Raw genomic sequence first — 16639 nt, forward strand, 5'->3', positions numbered from 1 at the left:
TGTGTTTCCTCGCTCTCCCTCTTCACTCACCTCCCTTCAGGGACGCCAGACCTTCTTGGAATTATGTGGGCAGCCTCTTGCCTGGTACATCAGTTTCTCCACCCCATACGCCAATCATGCATTCCTCTTACTCTTGTATGATAGGCATTGTTGCTCAAGAGAGTAGAGCCGGGACACCACATTTTCTGTCATGGGGCACCCCGTACCCTGTATTCTAGTGGAAACTCCTGCTCCACCTCCCCCAAGAGGGCCGCGGACTTACTCAACATGAATCGCATCTGTTGGTATCTCAAAAAAGGACTCTGAGCCTTCATATACAACTTGCAAATGAATAAACAAGATCACTGTTCCTTCCTTTCACACGTCATCCAGTTTGAAGATCCCTAAAAGGTCATGTTTTTTAGTCCCTCTATCTCACACAGATCACAGAGGAGGTCCGAGTCCCACAGTGGAGTCTCCTATGTGAACCTGTCTCGCCACCCCAGTGTACACGTCACCTTCTTCCCTATGTGGACCACTGTCTCCATGGGAAAAGGGAGGGCAGACATTCCCCCATCATAGAGTCAGCAGAGGTATCCCTCCTGGTCCATGGCAGTACAATTCGCCCTCAGAGGGTTCTTGTAGGAACGAAAAGCATCAGTCAACAGTTACGAGGCCACATATTAGAGCCAAAGATACAGGAGGGCAACACCCCCCCCACCCCAACTCGTCGGTAGCGAGAGGGCAATTCTTGGACCCCCTGCCATCCCACAGCAGCATTCTTGTGACACTGTCCACCTTATGGAATGAAGTATCTGGGACAGGGGAGGGGGTATTTTGAAAAAAGTATAAGAATTTTAGTTAAGGATTTGTAGAGGGCTGCTCTGCCCAGGAGCGATAGTGGACGTTTCCTCCATTTCTCCACATCACTGAATTGGCATCCAGGATTTCCATCAGGTTTTCCTGGAGAAACAAACCCCAATCTGGTGTCACAAAAATACCAAAGAATCAGAACTGATGGGTCGCCATTGAAAGGGGCAACTCGAGCCCAGTCCAGATCTCCCACAGGAAAGGCCATTAACTTGAGCGCAGAATTCTCAGCACAAGATACTGGGGGTCCGCAAGATATGAGATATCTTCGTAATATAATGAGACTACATACTCTAATCCCCCGCATTTGTGAGGCTACGCTAATCCACAATGCCAGGGGTTCAAGAGCGACCGCAAATAATAGAGGTGAGAGCGGCAGCCCTGTTGGGCGTGCCTGAACAGTCAAAAAATCTGAGAGGATACAGCTGACCCAGCCTCTTGCCACAGGATCTTTATACAGGAGGCCAACCCAAGATAGAATAGAAAATACAGCCCAAAACCATTTGGCTGAGTTCAGCCACCATAAATGGCCACTAAATGGAGTTAGAGGCCCTCTCAGTGCCTACGGCCGGAAGGACCCCCTGACTCGTGAAGTACCATACTGTGTGGTAGGCAAGCCATCAGCCTCCGAAAATTATTCATTGTGGCCCTGAATGGCATAAATCTGGATTGGTATGGGCCAACAAATTAATTACCCACCTGTATGAGACGGTTCGCCAGAATCAACAAAATAGGCATATAGGAGTTACGATCTTCTGACACCCTTGTGGATCAGGCACATAGTGGTTCCGCAAAGCACCCCCCAAGCTGCATTTAAACATGGCAATAAAACAGAACACAAACAGATAGCTGCAACATCACCATCAGGCAGTTCCAACTGCTTACGAGTATCACTTAATCTAAAACGTTACTAAGGCTCTTGCTCATATCATCTGTTAGATGTGGGTTCAAGGACAATAGCCCACTGGCCAACACGGAACAGTGATTCTTTCCAAAATAATTACCATAAAAATATAGCACGAGGACCTACAGCATGAGCCAGGGAGGATTCAAAACAACTCCTACGCTCCTCTAATTTGAACACATACTTAAGGATATGATACACAGGAACAGGAGGTAGAGGAACATTACACCCTGCCACAGTTCCAAACTGAATACAAGGTCTATACTTATGCCGCCTAGCAAAACAAGAAAGAGGTGGGGACTAGGAGCTTGAAACGGTCCAGTGCCTGTGCTCTTGGGGTAGAAATGCAAAAACACATCACAACACACTCAACATCACCCCACTTAGATATTACTTGCACTCAAACAGCAAAAAAACAATATATCTCCGCTATAGTGACCCTTCGAGAACCCATAGGGCATTGCAGCGCTGGCCCGACGAGGAACAACCGCCTTATGATGAAGCAAAACATCCCTCAAAATGTGTGAGAGCAACATAGAACTGTCTCGTTGACTTTCCCTCACTATCTGTCCAGCTTTCAGAACGTTCTCCTTCCCATTTATCTTTTGAAGACAATGACCCCTACCTAGATTTTGCATCTATATTTATCCTAGACAGGGAGTTTGCATGTCACTTGGTCCCTTCATCGTCATGTCATGGTTCCGTGCGTGATGCTACTGTAGTAGTCAGTTGGACCCATGAGAAACAACCCAGGGTCTAGTAATGACATCAAGCTCCTGGCGGGATACACGATTACCCGAGCTTTGACTCTACAAGGTAGGAACTGACAGTCCCTTTAGGAAGGAGGATCTGCATTGGGAAGTTGCCCAGGCAGACCAGGACAGCCAGGAAAGGTAGTGCTTAGGTTGTTGTAAGATAACTGAACGGTCAAACATGTCATCATTTTCTCTATCCACCTATTCCAGACATCATCCAGCCTCAGTACACTAACATGAAGGTAACAGCCAAACACTGTATATTAAGAGTAGTTGTAACGATTTTTGTATAGGTGGTCACAACTGGACACGGCCTAGGGGCTTCAATGACTTCATAGATTTAATTGCAATTAGTCCTTTTATAAAAATGACGGTTGATCTCCTTTCCGTAAAGGCAAATAAAACATGTTAAATGTGTTTTCAACGAAGGAAGCGCAAAGGAAAAGACCAGGGCACAACCAGCGATAAACATTATTCAATAGGCGGACTATAAAGTTCGGCCTTCTGGAGATGCCGCCTTTCCACTTTAAGGAAAAGTGATTATCTCATGCTACGGTGGGTCAGTCTTTCTGCATGGTTACAGTACGGAAGGGGGTTTAACTGCGAGGAATGGTGGCGAAGCAGGGGGTGGGGTGGAAGATGTCAGGAAACATTAACTCCCCGCCAAGTACCACACCAAAAAGATGAGGCCTATAATTTACTCGGGTAGGGGAGGGCCTAGCAAAGCCTGGAACCATGATACCATATATCCTAGATCAAGAGTTAGAATACTGTATACCAGGCCATAACTGGGTTTCTGCCAATGGATTCCCCCCATAAGAAACGGGCACTAGGCCGCATTCCCTCCCTCCTCACGTGCCTGCTGGAAGGGCCCCTTGCAGCCTTACCTCCTGGTTGAAGGAATTCACCGCGTCCATGGCTGCACGCGTGTAGATGTAGTGCTTGTTAACAAGTCTGCGGACTAAGAAAGCAGCATAGGTGAATCAACACAGCCCCCCAGCATGTCCGGCTTCTACTAGCTCCAAATGCGAAGATGGAATCGGTGTGACGTTGACGCAACGCGTTGACGTCAGCCGTCTCGCCATGCTCGATTGCGCATGCTCACGCCCAGGACGTTTGTCAGGATGGAGAGGGCTGAAACGCAAACACTGCTTACGAGCTGTGTCTGAGTATAGTGTTACGTTAACGCGTGATGAAACGCTATTCAAACTAAGCACGCATTGGCTGCTGTGAGTATTAGCTGACGCCGCTCGCGCGAACAGTTTTACAGTGTCTGATTATGGTTTCCGAGTGCTATATTTTGACTGCGACAAACCCGATTCCTGCTCTTTTTTGTGTGTGTTGATCAGTTTGCATAGCTGCCAAGGTTTGAGATTACTATTTGTGACATTTTCATAATGTCACTGTAATTATGAGTGACATTTCAACGACTATGTAGTGTTGGGCCTCAGGCCCACATGATAGCAATAAGTGACACGGACACCGGGCTGGACTGTGCAGTAAACTGGCCACGAGCACGTGCACCCGGGCTCTTTTATTGACGGGGCCACGTCACTCGTGACACCCGTGATGGATGGGTGTGGGGTGCAGTGTGTCCAGCCCTCGAGGGAGTGGCTGGGATTACAGCTTCCTGTTGAGACACTAGAACGTGTCTCGCAGGACACTACATTCCTCCCCAACTTTATTGAAGGACAAAACAAAGAGTCAAGTCCAACCTGCGGGGAAAAACACAGTTGATGAAGTACCACAGGGTCCATCAGCTTCTCGAGTCAGGTGGCAGGACGACATCAGACGTTGGCTGGTGGCCTTGGCTTGCAGCAGAGCCTTCTCCGCGGGCACTCGTAGTTTAACCTGAGGGACTCAGGGCACGACTGCTGGCTTGGAGCTGCCGCTGCCTACCGTCCGTTCGCTGACAATGACGGGTCTTGCATGGCTTCCTCTTGGCTGACGTCGGTGATGGTCTGTGGTGAGATCTACTAGTTCTTTTGGTGGGCTGCGTCATGATCATGGACGGGGTCTAATGTGAGCGTTCACGGAGGTGTTGCTGGACCGACTGTCCCTGTGGAACGCTTGGCTGTGATCGGTACCCTGTCGGTGGGGCAATGTCTCTTCTCGCTCTCCCGCCTGGGGAGGCCCGTCGTCAGGGTTGCTGCGGGACTATAGGAAGGCTGCGCTGGAGCCGCTGCTTGTGTGCCGTCTGGGGCAGCTGCAGGACCGCCGAGGAGCCGTTGCTTGGTCGCACGCACAACCCTCACGGGTGGATGAGTCTAGGCCAAGACTTGCACTCGCTGCCGCGGTTCCGGTGTAGGCCAGGTTCACAGGAGGTTTTGGGTTCCATTTAGTCGGCTGATGTGGCAACGGTTAAGGACTCCAGTCCATCGGTACTCAGGGAGTGGTGCTTGACGCATGTGCCGATGGCTGGCGTGGGTGACGGTTGCCAGCCATGTGGTGATTCGGAATGACAGGTGTTGGTGATTTGCTGGGAGAGTTCGGATGTTAGGATGGACCTGGGCAGCCACGTGCTTCCGCCTTGCTGATGTTGAGTGTCCATGGCGGCTTAACACGTAGAGTGTGTTGATCCTCTCTTGCCTGGCTTGGGGGCCACTGCCGACTCCATCTTGAGGCGGTGTGAGGACGGACACTCAGGGCAGATCTTCACCCATGGCATCTGCGGACAGGAGCAGGGATGCCCCTTGACTTGGACAGCCGACGCTTGGGGAGTGGCTGTTCACCTGAAGACATGTTGTGGAGAGACGCGGTTTGCGACTGCTGCGGCTTACGTTCGGTTCTCCTGTGAGGCAGTGCCCAGGGACGGTGGTCCGCCTTGGTGGCTGTCAGATGTGTCAGGGTGAGCTCTTGGCTTGCTGTGAGTCCCCGGTCTTCTCCTTTTTCCGGTCTATTCAGTCTACCTGTGTCTTCCGGTTTTTTAGGGTGACAGGGCTGTCACTCTTCTTTCTTCGAGGGCGTTGTGCTTGGACCTCGAGGCGGCGCTGTCATGGCGCCGGCTTCTGCCTTCGCTCCGGCGCGCTCCTTGCTTGCTGGGCGACGTGACGTCCAGTCGCGTGTCGCTGGCGTTGGAGCGCCTGTTGCTGTGGCGGCCGCCACGTGGAGTGTGCGACTCCTTCCTTGCCTGTCGTGGGTCACCGCCGACTCCATCTTGAGGCTGTGTTGAGGAGGACACTGTGTCACGGACACTGTGACGCTTACGGGCCGCTGCGGGTGCGACTCCTCTCTTGCCTGTTGTGGGTCACCGCCGACTCCATCTTGAGGCTGTGTTGAGGAGGACACTGTGTCGCGGGCACTGTGTCACTGCGGGTGCGACTCCTCTCTTGCCTGTTGTGGGTCACCGCCGACTCCATCTTGAGGCTGTGTTGAGGAGGACCCTGTGTTGCTTTCGGCCCTCTGCGGGGCTTCGCTGGTGCAGTGGGGACATGGTCGCTCTCTGTGCTGCGCTCAGCTGTGTTTCGTTGCGGAGATGCTTCTATCTCCCGGGCGCCTGCCCGTGTGGTCGGATTCACTGGTGTGGTCTTCTGCGTGCTCCGGACCACGTGTGCTCTGTCTTCGCCTTGGGCGTTCCCTTCTGGCACTGGTGTGCCTGTGGTGCGGTCGGCGGTCGTGCCTGTTCTCTGGCGGCAGTGTTAGGTAGCCGCTTGTGGTGCCCGCATGGCACCAGTCTCTGCTCGCGCGGTCGGTGGGGTCAGCTCCTTTGAGACGTTGCAGTTCCGGCTGGTCGTCCATTCCTGCTAGTGGGGCTTGTGTCGCTGGTGTGGATCCTCTTGCTGGGATCACTTGGCAACCTCCTGTTGCTGATCCAGCCCCTTCCCGCAGAGTAGCAGAGTGCCAGGGTCTCTCCTCCAGTCTACGGTGCAGTCTGGGCTGACGGTCGTGGGGCGCAGCTAGCTAGCTGCTCTGGCCCGGCAAAATGTCTGTCTCTCCGTGCGTTGTGCCTGGTGAGGCGCCAGGTGGCGCTGCAGTAGTCTTGGAGGCCTACCCTGGTTGCTGCAGGTGGTGGGCTTCCTGGGAGCTTTTGGCGATGTGCAGCGTGTTAGGATGGTGCGCAACGCACCCTGTTTTCGTGTGCTTCTCTTGGGGCTTGCCATCTTGCCGGGCTTTGCTTCTTTGGCGTTTTCCTGTGCTGGGGCAGTCCTGGCCTCTTGGTATCCCCTTTTCTAGGTGCGGGTTTGGCGCTCCTCTTCTTTGGATTGGTGGGGGAGTCTTTTGGCTGATCTCTGGAACGGCACCGGGAGCAGTGCTCAGGCTCTTCAGCATGCCTGTAGATGGGTGCGTCTGGCACTCCTGGGGGCTCTCGGGCTGGTACGCTGTTCCCCCGTGGCAGTGCAGGCATGAGACCACTGGGGGCCCTGGGCTTGGGCCTGGGCAATGCTTTTTCTCCCGCGTGCCATCCATGTGTGTCAGCGGACGCTCTATTGCCCGCCCAACTGTTTTCTTCTGCTGGCTTCATCTTTCTTTTACCTTCCTTCCCCAGTGCTGCACCTTGTGCCCTGTGTGTGCTCTGGATGGGGCTTCATTCATTTGGGAGACGTTTTGTGTAGGTGCGGTGCCTTTGGTGGCCACTGGGTGGCAGCACGACAGTGTACACGGGTCTTGGCAGGTGTCCTACCGCTGCGGGCTCAGCAGGGCAGTGCGGCCTTCAGTGCAGTGTGGGCAGGGTGTGCACCGTAGCTTTTGCAGGCCTAGAGGGCAAACAGGGGGCTCCACGAAGGCACACCGCCACCGCTGTGGGCTTTGGTGGCTGGCCGTGATCACGCACTCAGCCCCGGACAGGGCTGTTGCATTAGGGTTTGTTTCCTTTTCTTTGGATGCGCTATGGTCGCGCGGTCGCCAGGTGGCGCTGCAGCGGAGGCTCTCTCTCGGCCGCGGCAGCCTCCTCATCGATGCAGGCCTCGCTGTCCTGTGGGAGCTTAGGAGACAGATGCCGGCGCGAGGTGAGGCGTGGTTGTAGCGGTAAGTGTCGTTTTTGGACCCCCGGGTGCTACAGTCTGGGCGTGTTAGAGGGAGCGCTGCCACGTTACCTGAGGCTGGAAACTGCAGCGAGGGGCCACTCGATGTCCTGGGGTTGTGGCGTGTGGTTATTGGCCAACGTGTGGGGTGATAGAGCGGGGATGGCTCCGCATTGTGCCAGTTCTCCGGTTGTGTGCGGGAAGGCCAGGCGCCTTCGCAAGGTTAACCCACTCTTCCTCTCGCTGTCCAGTACGCCGGGCACTTTAGTGGTGGTGCCGCGGCGTCGTTAAGCGCTTTGGGAGGGGGTATGCTTCCAGTGGACTCTGGTGGGTCGTCCACGTAGGCTGCGTCGCTCAGTCCCCTGGTCACTTCAGCAGGGTCTGCGGGGCATGCAGGGCCGGCGCTGTCGCAGCGCTTCCCTTCGGTGCTGCACATGCAGAGTCGCGTTTGTCGGGGCTGAGTCTTGCTGCGGGGTGGCAGGGTCACTCTCGATCGCCGTGGAAGGAGGTTTGCTGGGCTCCTTACTTGCTGCAGTTGCGGTACTTGTCCACTCCTCCATTCCCCGGACCCGATGCGGGTCGGAAATAGCCAGTCGCCATGCTTCCTCCCTTAAAGGCAGAGGGTCGCGTTGCAATGCGGAGCCGGACCCTCCCTTCAGTCACGAGCTGCGGCTCATTTTCTCCCCATGAGGGACGGGGGAGCGCTGAGTAGCGGGCATGCGAGGGTAGATACCCGCCTCGTCGCCATTGTAGTGTTGGGCCTCAGGCCCACATGATAGCAATAAGTGACACGGACACCGGGCTGGACTGTGCAGTAAACTGGCCACGAGCACGTGCACCCGGGCTCTTTTATTGACTGGGCCACGTCACCCGTGACACCCGTGATGGATGGGTGTGGGGTGCAGTGTGTCCAGCCCTCGAGGGAGTGGCTGGGATTACAGCTTCCTGTTGAGACACTAGAACGTGTCTCGCAGGACACTACAGACTATGAGGGACACTTTCTTGCGAGCAATATCAAGCAATTTAGACAAGTAAAACATATAACTATAAGAAATTACACCCAACTGAGCGAAGAGAAACTTTAAGAAGATTTTAAAACTGCTGCGAGCCACCAGGAATAAAAAATTAGCTAGCATTCGCTCCAAGAATTTTCAATTCTATTAAGGACACGGAGGCGAGGATTATGCTTCTCTTTCATTTAACTGCAAACAAACAGCAGCCAATGAGAATCATTATAACATGTAACATAACATTCCCAGAATGCTTAATGCAACAAAAACAATAACCATAGAGACTAGCCCTATATAACAGTCCACAACCGGAACACTTCCTCTTTCTTTGCCCAACGAGCAGAGTCCAAGTCCATTAGCATAAATTCCAATAACAACAGCAAGACTTCCAAACCACTCCAGGATGCTGGAACCATCGGAAACCCAGAGCTGGAAGGCGAATAATGTGGAGCCCACTCCTCCAGGGACCACACCATGGTCTAATCTCCTTTCTGATCAGTGCCTGAAACAGAAACATCATATTCGTAACAATTGTCGTCAACCGATTAAATCAGGGTGGGTAACATGACATTGAATCATAATCATTATTCTGGTGTCCCTGGGCGGGATAATCTTCGCCTCCGTGTCCTTAATAGAATTGAAAATTCTTGGCGCGAATGCTAGCTAATTTTTTATTCTATTACAGGACCGGAGGCTTCAGATTATGCTAGTTTAACGCTTATGTAATACTACAGAGGCCACATAGCCTACAGGTTTATAATAAAACTGTTTGAAAGTAGAGCTGGAAGACCAATCGGCCGCTTTCATAATATCGTGTATACTGGTACCCAACATGAATGACTTGGAGGCCATAGCACCTCTGACCGAATGTGCCCCAAACACAGTAATATCAATTCCTGCTTCGGACATATCTCAGCCATCTGGCAATAGTAGCGGAAGTCACCGGCTTAAACAGTTTCTGTAAAGCAATAAGCAACCTGGAACACCCAGAAGGGCGAATTGAACGTGTACAATCTTCATATACCTTCAGACATTTGACCACACAAAGTTTTTCATTCAAAGGAAAAGCATTGTAATCTATAGACCTGGAAAAAGTTTTAGTGCGAGCAGTGATAACAAATGATACTCCTTCAGGAGAAAAGATCCCACCCTCCAAATCAAGCACTTTAACATCGGACACCCTGCGACAAGAAGATAAACATAACATGGCAAGCTTAGCCGACAACTGTTTACGAGACAATAATTCATTATTAGGCCATGCATCAAACAGAGTCAAAACTTTTGAAACATCCCACAAAGAAGTATACTTAGCCTTAGGTGGGTTGGAAACGCGAATTCCTTTCAGAAGCTTACATACCACCGGGTGCATGCCTACCGGTCGGCCATCAAGGCGTGAATGCCCTGCTGAAATGGCGGAATGAAAATTGTTCACTGATCTGTATGATAGACCTTCGGCGGCCTTTTGTGATAAGAAATTCAATATGTGAGGGAGGTCTGCTTCCACGGGATCCAGATGTCCCTCCAAGCACCAACCCAACCAGGCCTTCCAGGCCGAGCCGTATCTCTTTCTGGTAGAAGGGTCCAAGCATGTTGAATAAAGGTGGAAACTTGTTCCGAAACTCCCGGCAACGACCACTGTTGCCGGAAAGCCTCCAGGCCATCAGGGTTAGTTGCCCCGCTAGAACTAGCGGATGGAGCTCTCCCTGAGGGTCCTGGAGAATCTGAGGGAAGGACGGGATGCGGAGCGGGCAGTCGCACGCCATCTCTAGGAGAACGGGGAACCACGGCTGCGACTTCCAAATTGGAGTAATCAGCACAATCTCCGCTCCCTGCCAGGAAACTTGATTCGCCACCCTGGGAATCAGGAGAAAGGGGGGAAACGCGTACTGAAGGTTCAGAGACCAATCCTGAGTGAATGCATCCGTTGCTTTCGCCAAGGGATCCGGCCTCCAGCTGAAGAACGCTTCGAGCTGACAGTTCAGTCTGGAGGCAAACATATCCGTGTGGAAGGGGCCCCACAGTACCTGGATCTGATGGAACAGGTGCGGATGGAGTTTTCAATCGCTGTAATCCTTCAAGTGGCGTGAATGCCAATCCGCCACCGCATTGTCTCGCCCCGGAAGGTACTCCGCAATGACCGATATCTGATGCGCTAGGCAATAATGCCAAAAGTCTTTGGCTATCTCCGCCAACATCGGGGACCTGGTACCCCCCAGCTTGTTGATATAGTGTACAGCTGAAATGTTGTCCATTCTCAACAGAATACAGCAAGAGACCTTCCTGGGGGAGAGAGTGCGAATCGCAAATGAACCCGCCAGTAGCTCGAGACAATTGATATGAAGCTCCAGTTCCTGGCGAGACCATCTGCCCCCCGTCGTGATCTCCCCGCAGCGGGCTCCCCAGCCCGGCCTGCTGGTATCCGACTCTATGATCACCTCGGGGCGAGATCCGAAGATCGCCCGACCGTTCCATGCCTCCACATGGGTCAACCACCATTGGATTTCTACTCGGGCTTCCTCCGAGAGTGGGACAAGGTCTGAACAGGAGAGGCCCCTCTGGAGGTGTCTGATCTTCAAACGCTGTAAAGCACGATAGTGTAGAGGGCCCAGGAAGATCGCCTGTATGGATGATGCCAGCAGGCCCACCAGACGAGCGATCTCCCTCAGAGACATTACCCGCCGGTCCAGAACCTTCCTCAATTCCTTCTTCAGGTCCTTGATTTTGTGCTTGGGCAGGAGCAACTGCGCCGACTGTGTGTCGACCACAAATCCCAGGAATTCCAGAGATTGCGTCGGAGTGAGGATTGACTTCTCTCTGTTCACTACAAAGCCCAGACTCTCCAACAGCGACATCGCCAGCTGTAGATGAAGAGCTGCCATGTGCGCCAAAGGAGCCATAATCAGGATATCGTCTAGATAGATTATAAGACGTATGCCCTGCTCCCTGAGATGTGCTACCACCGGCTTCAGAAGTTTGGTAAAACACCACGGAGCCGAGGAAAGACCAAAAGGAAGGACCAAATATTCCAGGCACCTGCCGCGCCACTGAAACTGTAGGAATCTGCGATGGGGGAGAAAAATGGGCACTCTAAGGTAAGCGTCCTTGAGATCGAGGCAGACAAGCCAGTCCCCACTTCTCAAGAGGTCCGCCAGAAGATGGATACCCTCCATCTTGAAATGTCGATAAAGGACAAAGGAATTGAACCCCTTCAGGTTGAGAACCAGTCGGAACCCCCCACCCCTCTTCTGTACGAGGAATACGGTGCTGCAGAAGCCTACGGGAGCGTCGTCCTCGCAATAGGTCACCGCGTGCTTGAGGAGCAGCTCGTCTAATTCTAGATCTATAAAATGCACGTCTTGTTGGGAAAAAAATAGGGGTTTGGGAGTCGACTCCTGAAAAGGAGTTTGATAAAAGTCTATGTGAAACCCTTGCACTGTCTGAAGAACCCAAGCGTCCTGAGTAAGAGCCTGCCAATTGCGAAGAAAATGGCGAATCCGACCCCCCAGAGGATAAACAGACAAAGACATTGAGCTTACCTGCTGTAATTTGAGGACGGGAGTTTCCTCTGTTGCCACCGCGGTGGAACCCGCGACGATTGGATCGTCTCGTTGGGTAGAAGGTGCCACCTCTGATGAATCTTGAAAGCCTCCACGGCCTCGGCCATAACCACCTCTCGCGGGACCCTGATGATACTGACGGCCTGACGAGCGGCCCCTGCCTCGTCCGGCCCTTCCAAAAAGGCCAGTGGTGAACACCCGTTTGATATTTGATTGGGCTTTATCCAGACTCGTGAATGTCCCTACATACTTGGAGACGTCCTTCACGAAACGGTCTCCGAAGAATAGGCCGTCCGCCAGGGGGCCTGGTTCAGCCCCAGCCAATTCCGTCAGGTTGGTATCCATACGCATTAAGAGGGATTTCCTGCGCTCGGCTGAAATGGCACAATTTGCATTGCCCAGGAAGCATATAGCGTGCTGGGTCCAATCCGCCAAAATGTCGGGATCAATCGGATCCCCAGACTCTTTGGCTTTCAGAGCCATCTCCAAGATTTTTGATAATGGGCCAATAGTATCCAGTAACTTATCTTGGCATCCGCGCCAAGCGCGGTCGATGCCTGCTTAGGGTCCTTCTGAAACTTTTTCAAGAACGCTAGCATGTTGGGGTCTATGTCCGGAGTGTCCGCGACCTTGTCCGGGACATCTGGATGGGGGCATTCTGATCTCAAGCGATTCCGAACATCCCTATCAAAACTACGCCGCAAATTCTGGTGAATATAGTCTGCCACCTCTGGAGGAGGCGCCCAATCCGAAGACCTAGGGTGCACTATATCTTGGGGGTTAAAGTCAAAGGGTGTAGAAGGTTGGTAGACTGGAGGCGATTGAGAACGCACCCCTGATTTTTTTGATTTTTTTCTTCTTGGGCGACAGAGTATGGCTGGTAGAATCCGTGTCTGTGTCGGTATCCGTGACCACCCTGGACGCTGCAGGCAAAGGGTTAGGGGCCCCAGAATATGGGTGGTCCCTGGACGCAGGGGGGGGAAGGGTGGTGATTGTTTGGGCATGAGGCCAGTTGGAGGATTTAGACTTAGATTTCGATTTACCCCCTGACGACGTAGACGCCTGTATGGTATCTTGCTGCAACAGTCCATGGCGCTTGGCGAAAGTTTCCAGCTGCGCTGTAATGGGCTTCAATGCCGCTGCCAATGCTTTATTTACGGTCTTAGGGACCGCCACCTCCACCGCCTTAGTGACGGAGTCCTGAACCGAGGCGTCTAAAGCCTGCACAAGGTTGTCCTCGAGGGGAGCATGCTCCTCCTCATAGTACCCATACTCGTCCTCCTCAAAGTAGGCCCAGTCTTCCATGTCCACCAGGGAGAAGGCGGCACATCAAGACTTCAAATATATATATATATATATATCTAGGAATCCCAAAGGGATCAGTCAAGGGGGAGCCACCCTGGTGCAAACACACTGGAACAAAAGTCAGTAAATATATGCTCCTCAGCAAAGCTGTATTCAAGACACCCAAAGGGTATGGGGAGCCTAAAAGATCCTACCAGCCTGCACACAGCCAGACACTATTTTTCCAGCCTGGGAAGGCGTCAGCTCAAGGGCACACACTCCGGACAACCTTTTGCTCGAAAGCGTGAAGAAAAACGCGTGGAGGAGGAGGAAATACGAAGAAAAAACGTTGTGTGGCCCAAAAGGAGCCCAAAAGGAGCCCAATTGGGCTACACAACGCGAGGCTCCAGGACTGCGGGCTCAAACGAGGGGGAGCACCGCCCACCGCGATAATGCGTTATCGAGGCGAAAGATATCAGGCACAAGGGAAAAAAAGGCGATCGGAAGGTGAGGAGCGCGTCAAAGAGCAGAACCGCCACCTTCCGATCGGCCGCTAACACGCCTGAGCGCAATGCGCTATCCAGTCGCGACCAAGCGCGCGATATTCAAACAATGCACAAGCAGAGAGACACGATATTAAATACACAACAAATTCAAGGATGCAAACATTATAGAAACATTATTGAAACCACGCGCGAGACAGAGCAAGATATGCAAATCGAGCACTTATCTCTGTGTAGGAGCAGCAAAGAAAGAGGAAGTGTTCCGGTTGTGGACTGTTATATAGGGCTAGTCTCTATGGTTATTGTTTTTGTTACATTAAGCATTCTGGGAATGTTATGTTACATGTTATAATGATTCTCATTGGCTGCTGTTTGTTTGCAGTAAATGAAAGAGAAGCATAATCTGAAGCCTCCGGTCCAGTAATAGAATTGAAGGGCACTAACCGGAGACAGATTGTGTGAGTGCAAAATAGGCAGCCAAGTTTTTTGCTTATGTGTGGCAAGTCCATGGTATTAGTGGGCATATGAATGACATTTAACTACCAAATGTGTGACAATTAGAGTAACACTTTTTCACGAGTAAAACGTCGTAATGAGGTGCATGGAAAGAGAAATATCAGAAAGTTTACACAAAAAGTACTAATAATATCTTGCAAATGGAGTAACCCCATAAAATGAAAGGTTACAATTGCATTATAATGCACTCTAAATTCTGCAGTTTTTGTGGAAGGCTATCTTATACTATATGCAATACAATTTTAAAACAATTTGCATATTCATGTGCTTACAGTCGCAGACTGGCTCCTCGTAGCACTAAAATATTGAAGTAACAAGCACTACTGAGCCAAGAAGGACAAACTTCTGTTACTCTGTGGTTACAGCTGCACTGAGCTGGAAATTGCCAGACATAATTTATCGCACTTTGTAGTGATGTTACTATTCTGTGCACGAGATGAACGCAGCGCATGCAGCCTTCAATGAGGCTCTTGCGTGCGATCATCTCGTGTGTCAACATGTTTGTAATTAAAGTGTGTTCCACGCTCCGCGCCGTTCACTGCTCAGCGGTTTTTCAAGCAAGTTAGTTTTGTGCTTGAATCCGTAGCAGCAGGACGTCGCGGTCGTGGGTGAACTTCATTCAGGAATAAACCTACTTTTCTTACTTCTGCTTCCTGATCCTCATTTCAACATCTTGACGACGAGGATGGGATTAGAGACAGAGTGAAGAACATTCAATAAACCATGAAAAGTCAGTTTGACTCAAACAAATACTTTAGTGGAGATTCTTTGAAACCTGGTGATTGGGTTTTAATAAAAAAAAGCCCAAGAAAGTGTTGAAGGGTTCTTCTAGATTTTCTTCCCCAGTTCGAGTTTGTAAAGTAACCAAAGGTTCAGCCTTCTTACTCAGCAAAGGGTGATGGAATAAAAAGAATTTAGTTTTAATTTCAAACTCTCAAGCTGACATCATTGCTAACCATTATGGTTCCAATGCAGGTCATTCACAATCCTACAATTGGTTACAAGATGTGGTTCCTTCAAAATTTCTAAATGAAGAAACCTTAGTAACACCTGTTCCTTCTCTTATGAGTCAAACACACTCTGTAGTCACCCCTACAACTACACAATTGGGTGACAAAGGTGAAGTAACATGCGGAAAAAAGTTTTATTCGCACAAGAAGATTACCAGAGAAATACATATATTATGTTTTAGAATAATTTATTATTTTTATTACTTTTTCAGATTCTGTAACAGTTGCATTAGATATTGTAATTCTGTTCCTACTAATGATAGCTTATTGCTTTAATAGATATATTTATTTTTTTATTTTATTTGTTAAGGAGAAAGATGTTGTAGTGATGTTACTATTCTGTGCACGAGATGAACGCAGCGTATGCAGCCTTCAATGAGGCTCTTGCGTGCGATCATCTCGTGTGTCAACATGTTTGTAATTAAAGTGTGTTCCACGCTCCGCGCCGTTCACTGCTCAGCGTTTTTTCAAGCAACAGTTAGTTTTGTGCTTGAATCCGTAGCAGCAGGACGTCGCGGTCGTGGGTGAACTTCATTCAGGAATAAACCTACTTTTCTTACTTCTGCTTCCTGATCCTCATTTCAACACACTTACAACATGAATACAATTCGTCCTGTGCGTGAACTAACTAACTCCCGGGCGGGCTCAGTCTGAAATGAATGATGATGTTATGGGTGCAGAACTATCGAGAGTGCTAGCAAAGCGCGACAGAGGAATCTCGGACTCCTGTTACCAACAGCACATGGAGCTACCCTTCCCAGGTAGCCTTGCGACATAACGCCGCTAGGAACCGCCCATAAAGGATAAGGCGGGGCTCGCAACGGTGTAGGAAAATCTTCCTGCATGCCGCGGACTCCGGCGTCTCCCGTTTCAGTAGAAGGCCGGTAAGGGTGCTGATCCAGCGCGTGGGGCAAATTTACATATTCTCCCTATGTCACTGATTCGTAATCACAACAACTCATTCATACACTTATTCATTGGTGGGGCCCATAACACCAACACGCACTCGTCTCAGCTGGACATGTATGTACCTTATTGCATATCAGGATTAAATTCCTTTATATCATATACATTATATACATGTGTACCTATAGAATCCTGACCTTAACATCAAGGCACTCCACTACTTGGTCGATGGACCAATTAGTTGGACTGGTTGATGGTGAACTAGAACCAGCTAAAACACAATTAAAGTCTAGGAAAATCTACTTATTTTCTGTACTCAATTAAAGAATCACAAACTCATTTTTTATTAATTCAAATTTGTTTATCTAATAATGAATTTCTCTA

At 50.7% G+C, this 16639-nt stretch overlaps 1 protein-coding gene across 2 annotated transcripts in view; it reads right to left on the reverse strand.

Moving 5' to 3' along the window:
• The window catches only part of SCAF4 (SR-related CTD associated factor 4), an 872346-nt gene extending 868792 nt beyond the window's left edge, over positions 1–3554 (reverse strand). For both annotated transcript variants that reach the window (XM_085623106.1, XM_085623105.1), the window contains exon 1: positions 3396–3554. In XM_085623106.1, coding sequence (XP_085479232.1) covers positions 3396–3425 — 30 coding nt within the window. In that variant the 5' untranslated portion in view covers positions 3426–3554. The remainder of the gene's footprint in view (positions 1–3395) is intronic.
• Positions 3555–16639: the final 13085 nt, after the last annotated feature.

Source organism: Triturus cristatus, chromosome 8, assembly GCF_964204655.1.
Source record: "Triturus cristatus chromosome 8, aTriCri1.1, whole genome shotgun sequence".
Lineage (NCBI taxonomy): Eukaryota > Metazoa > Chordata > Amphibia > Caudata > Salamandridae > Triturus > Triturus cristatus.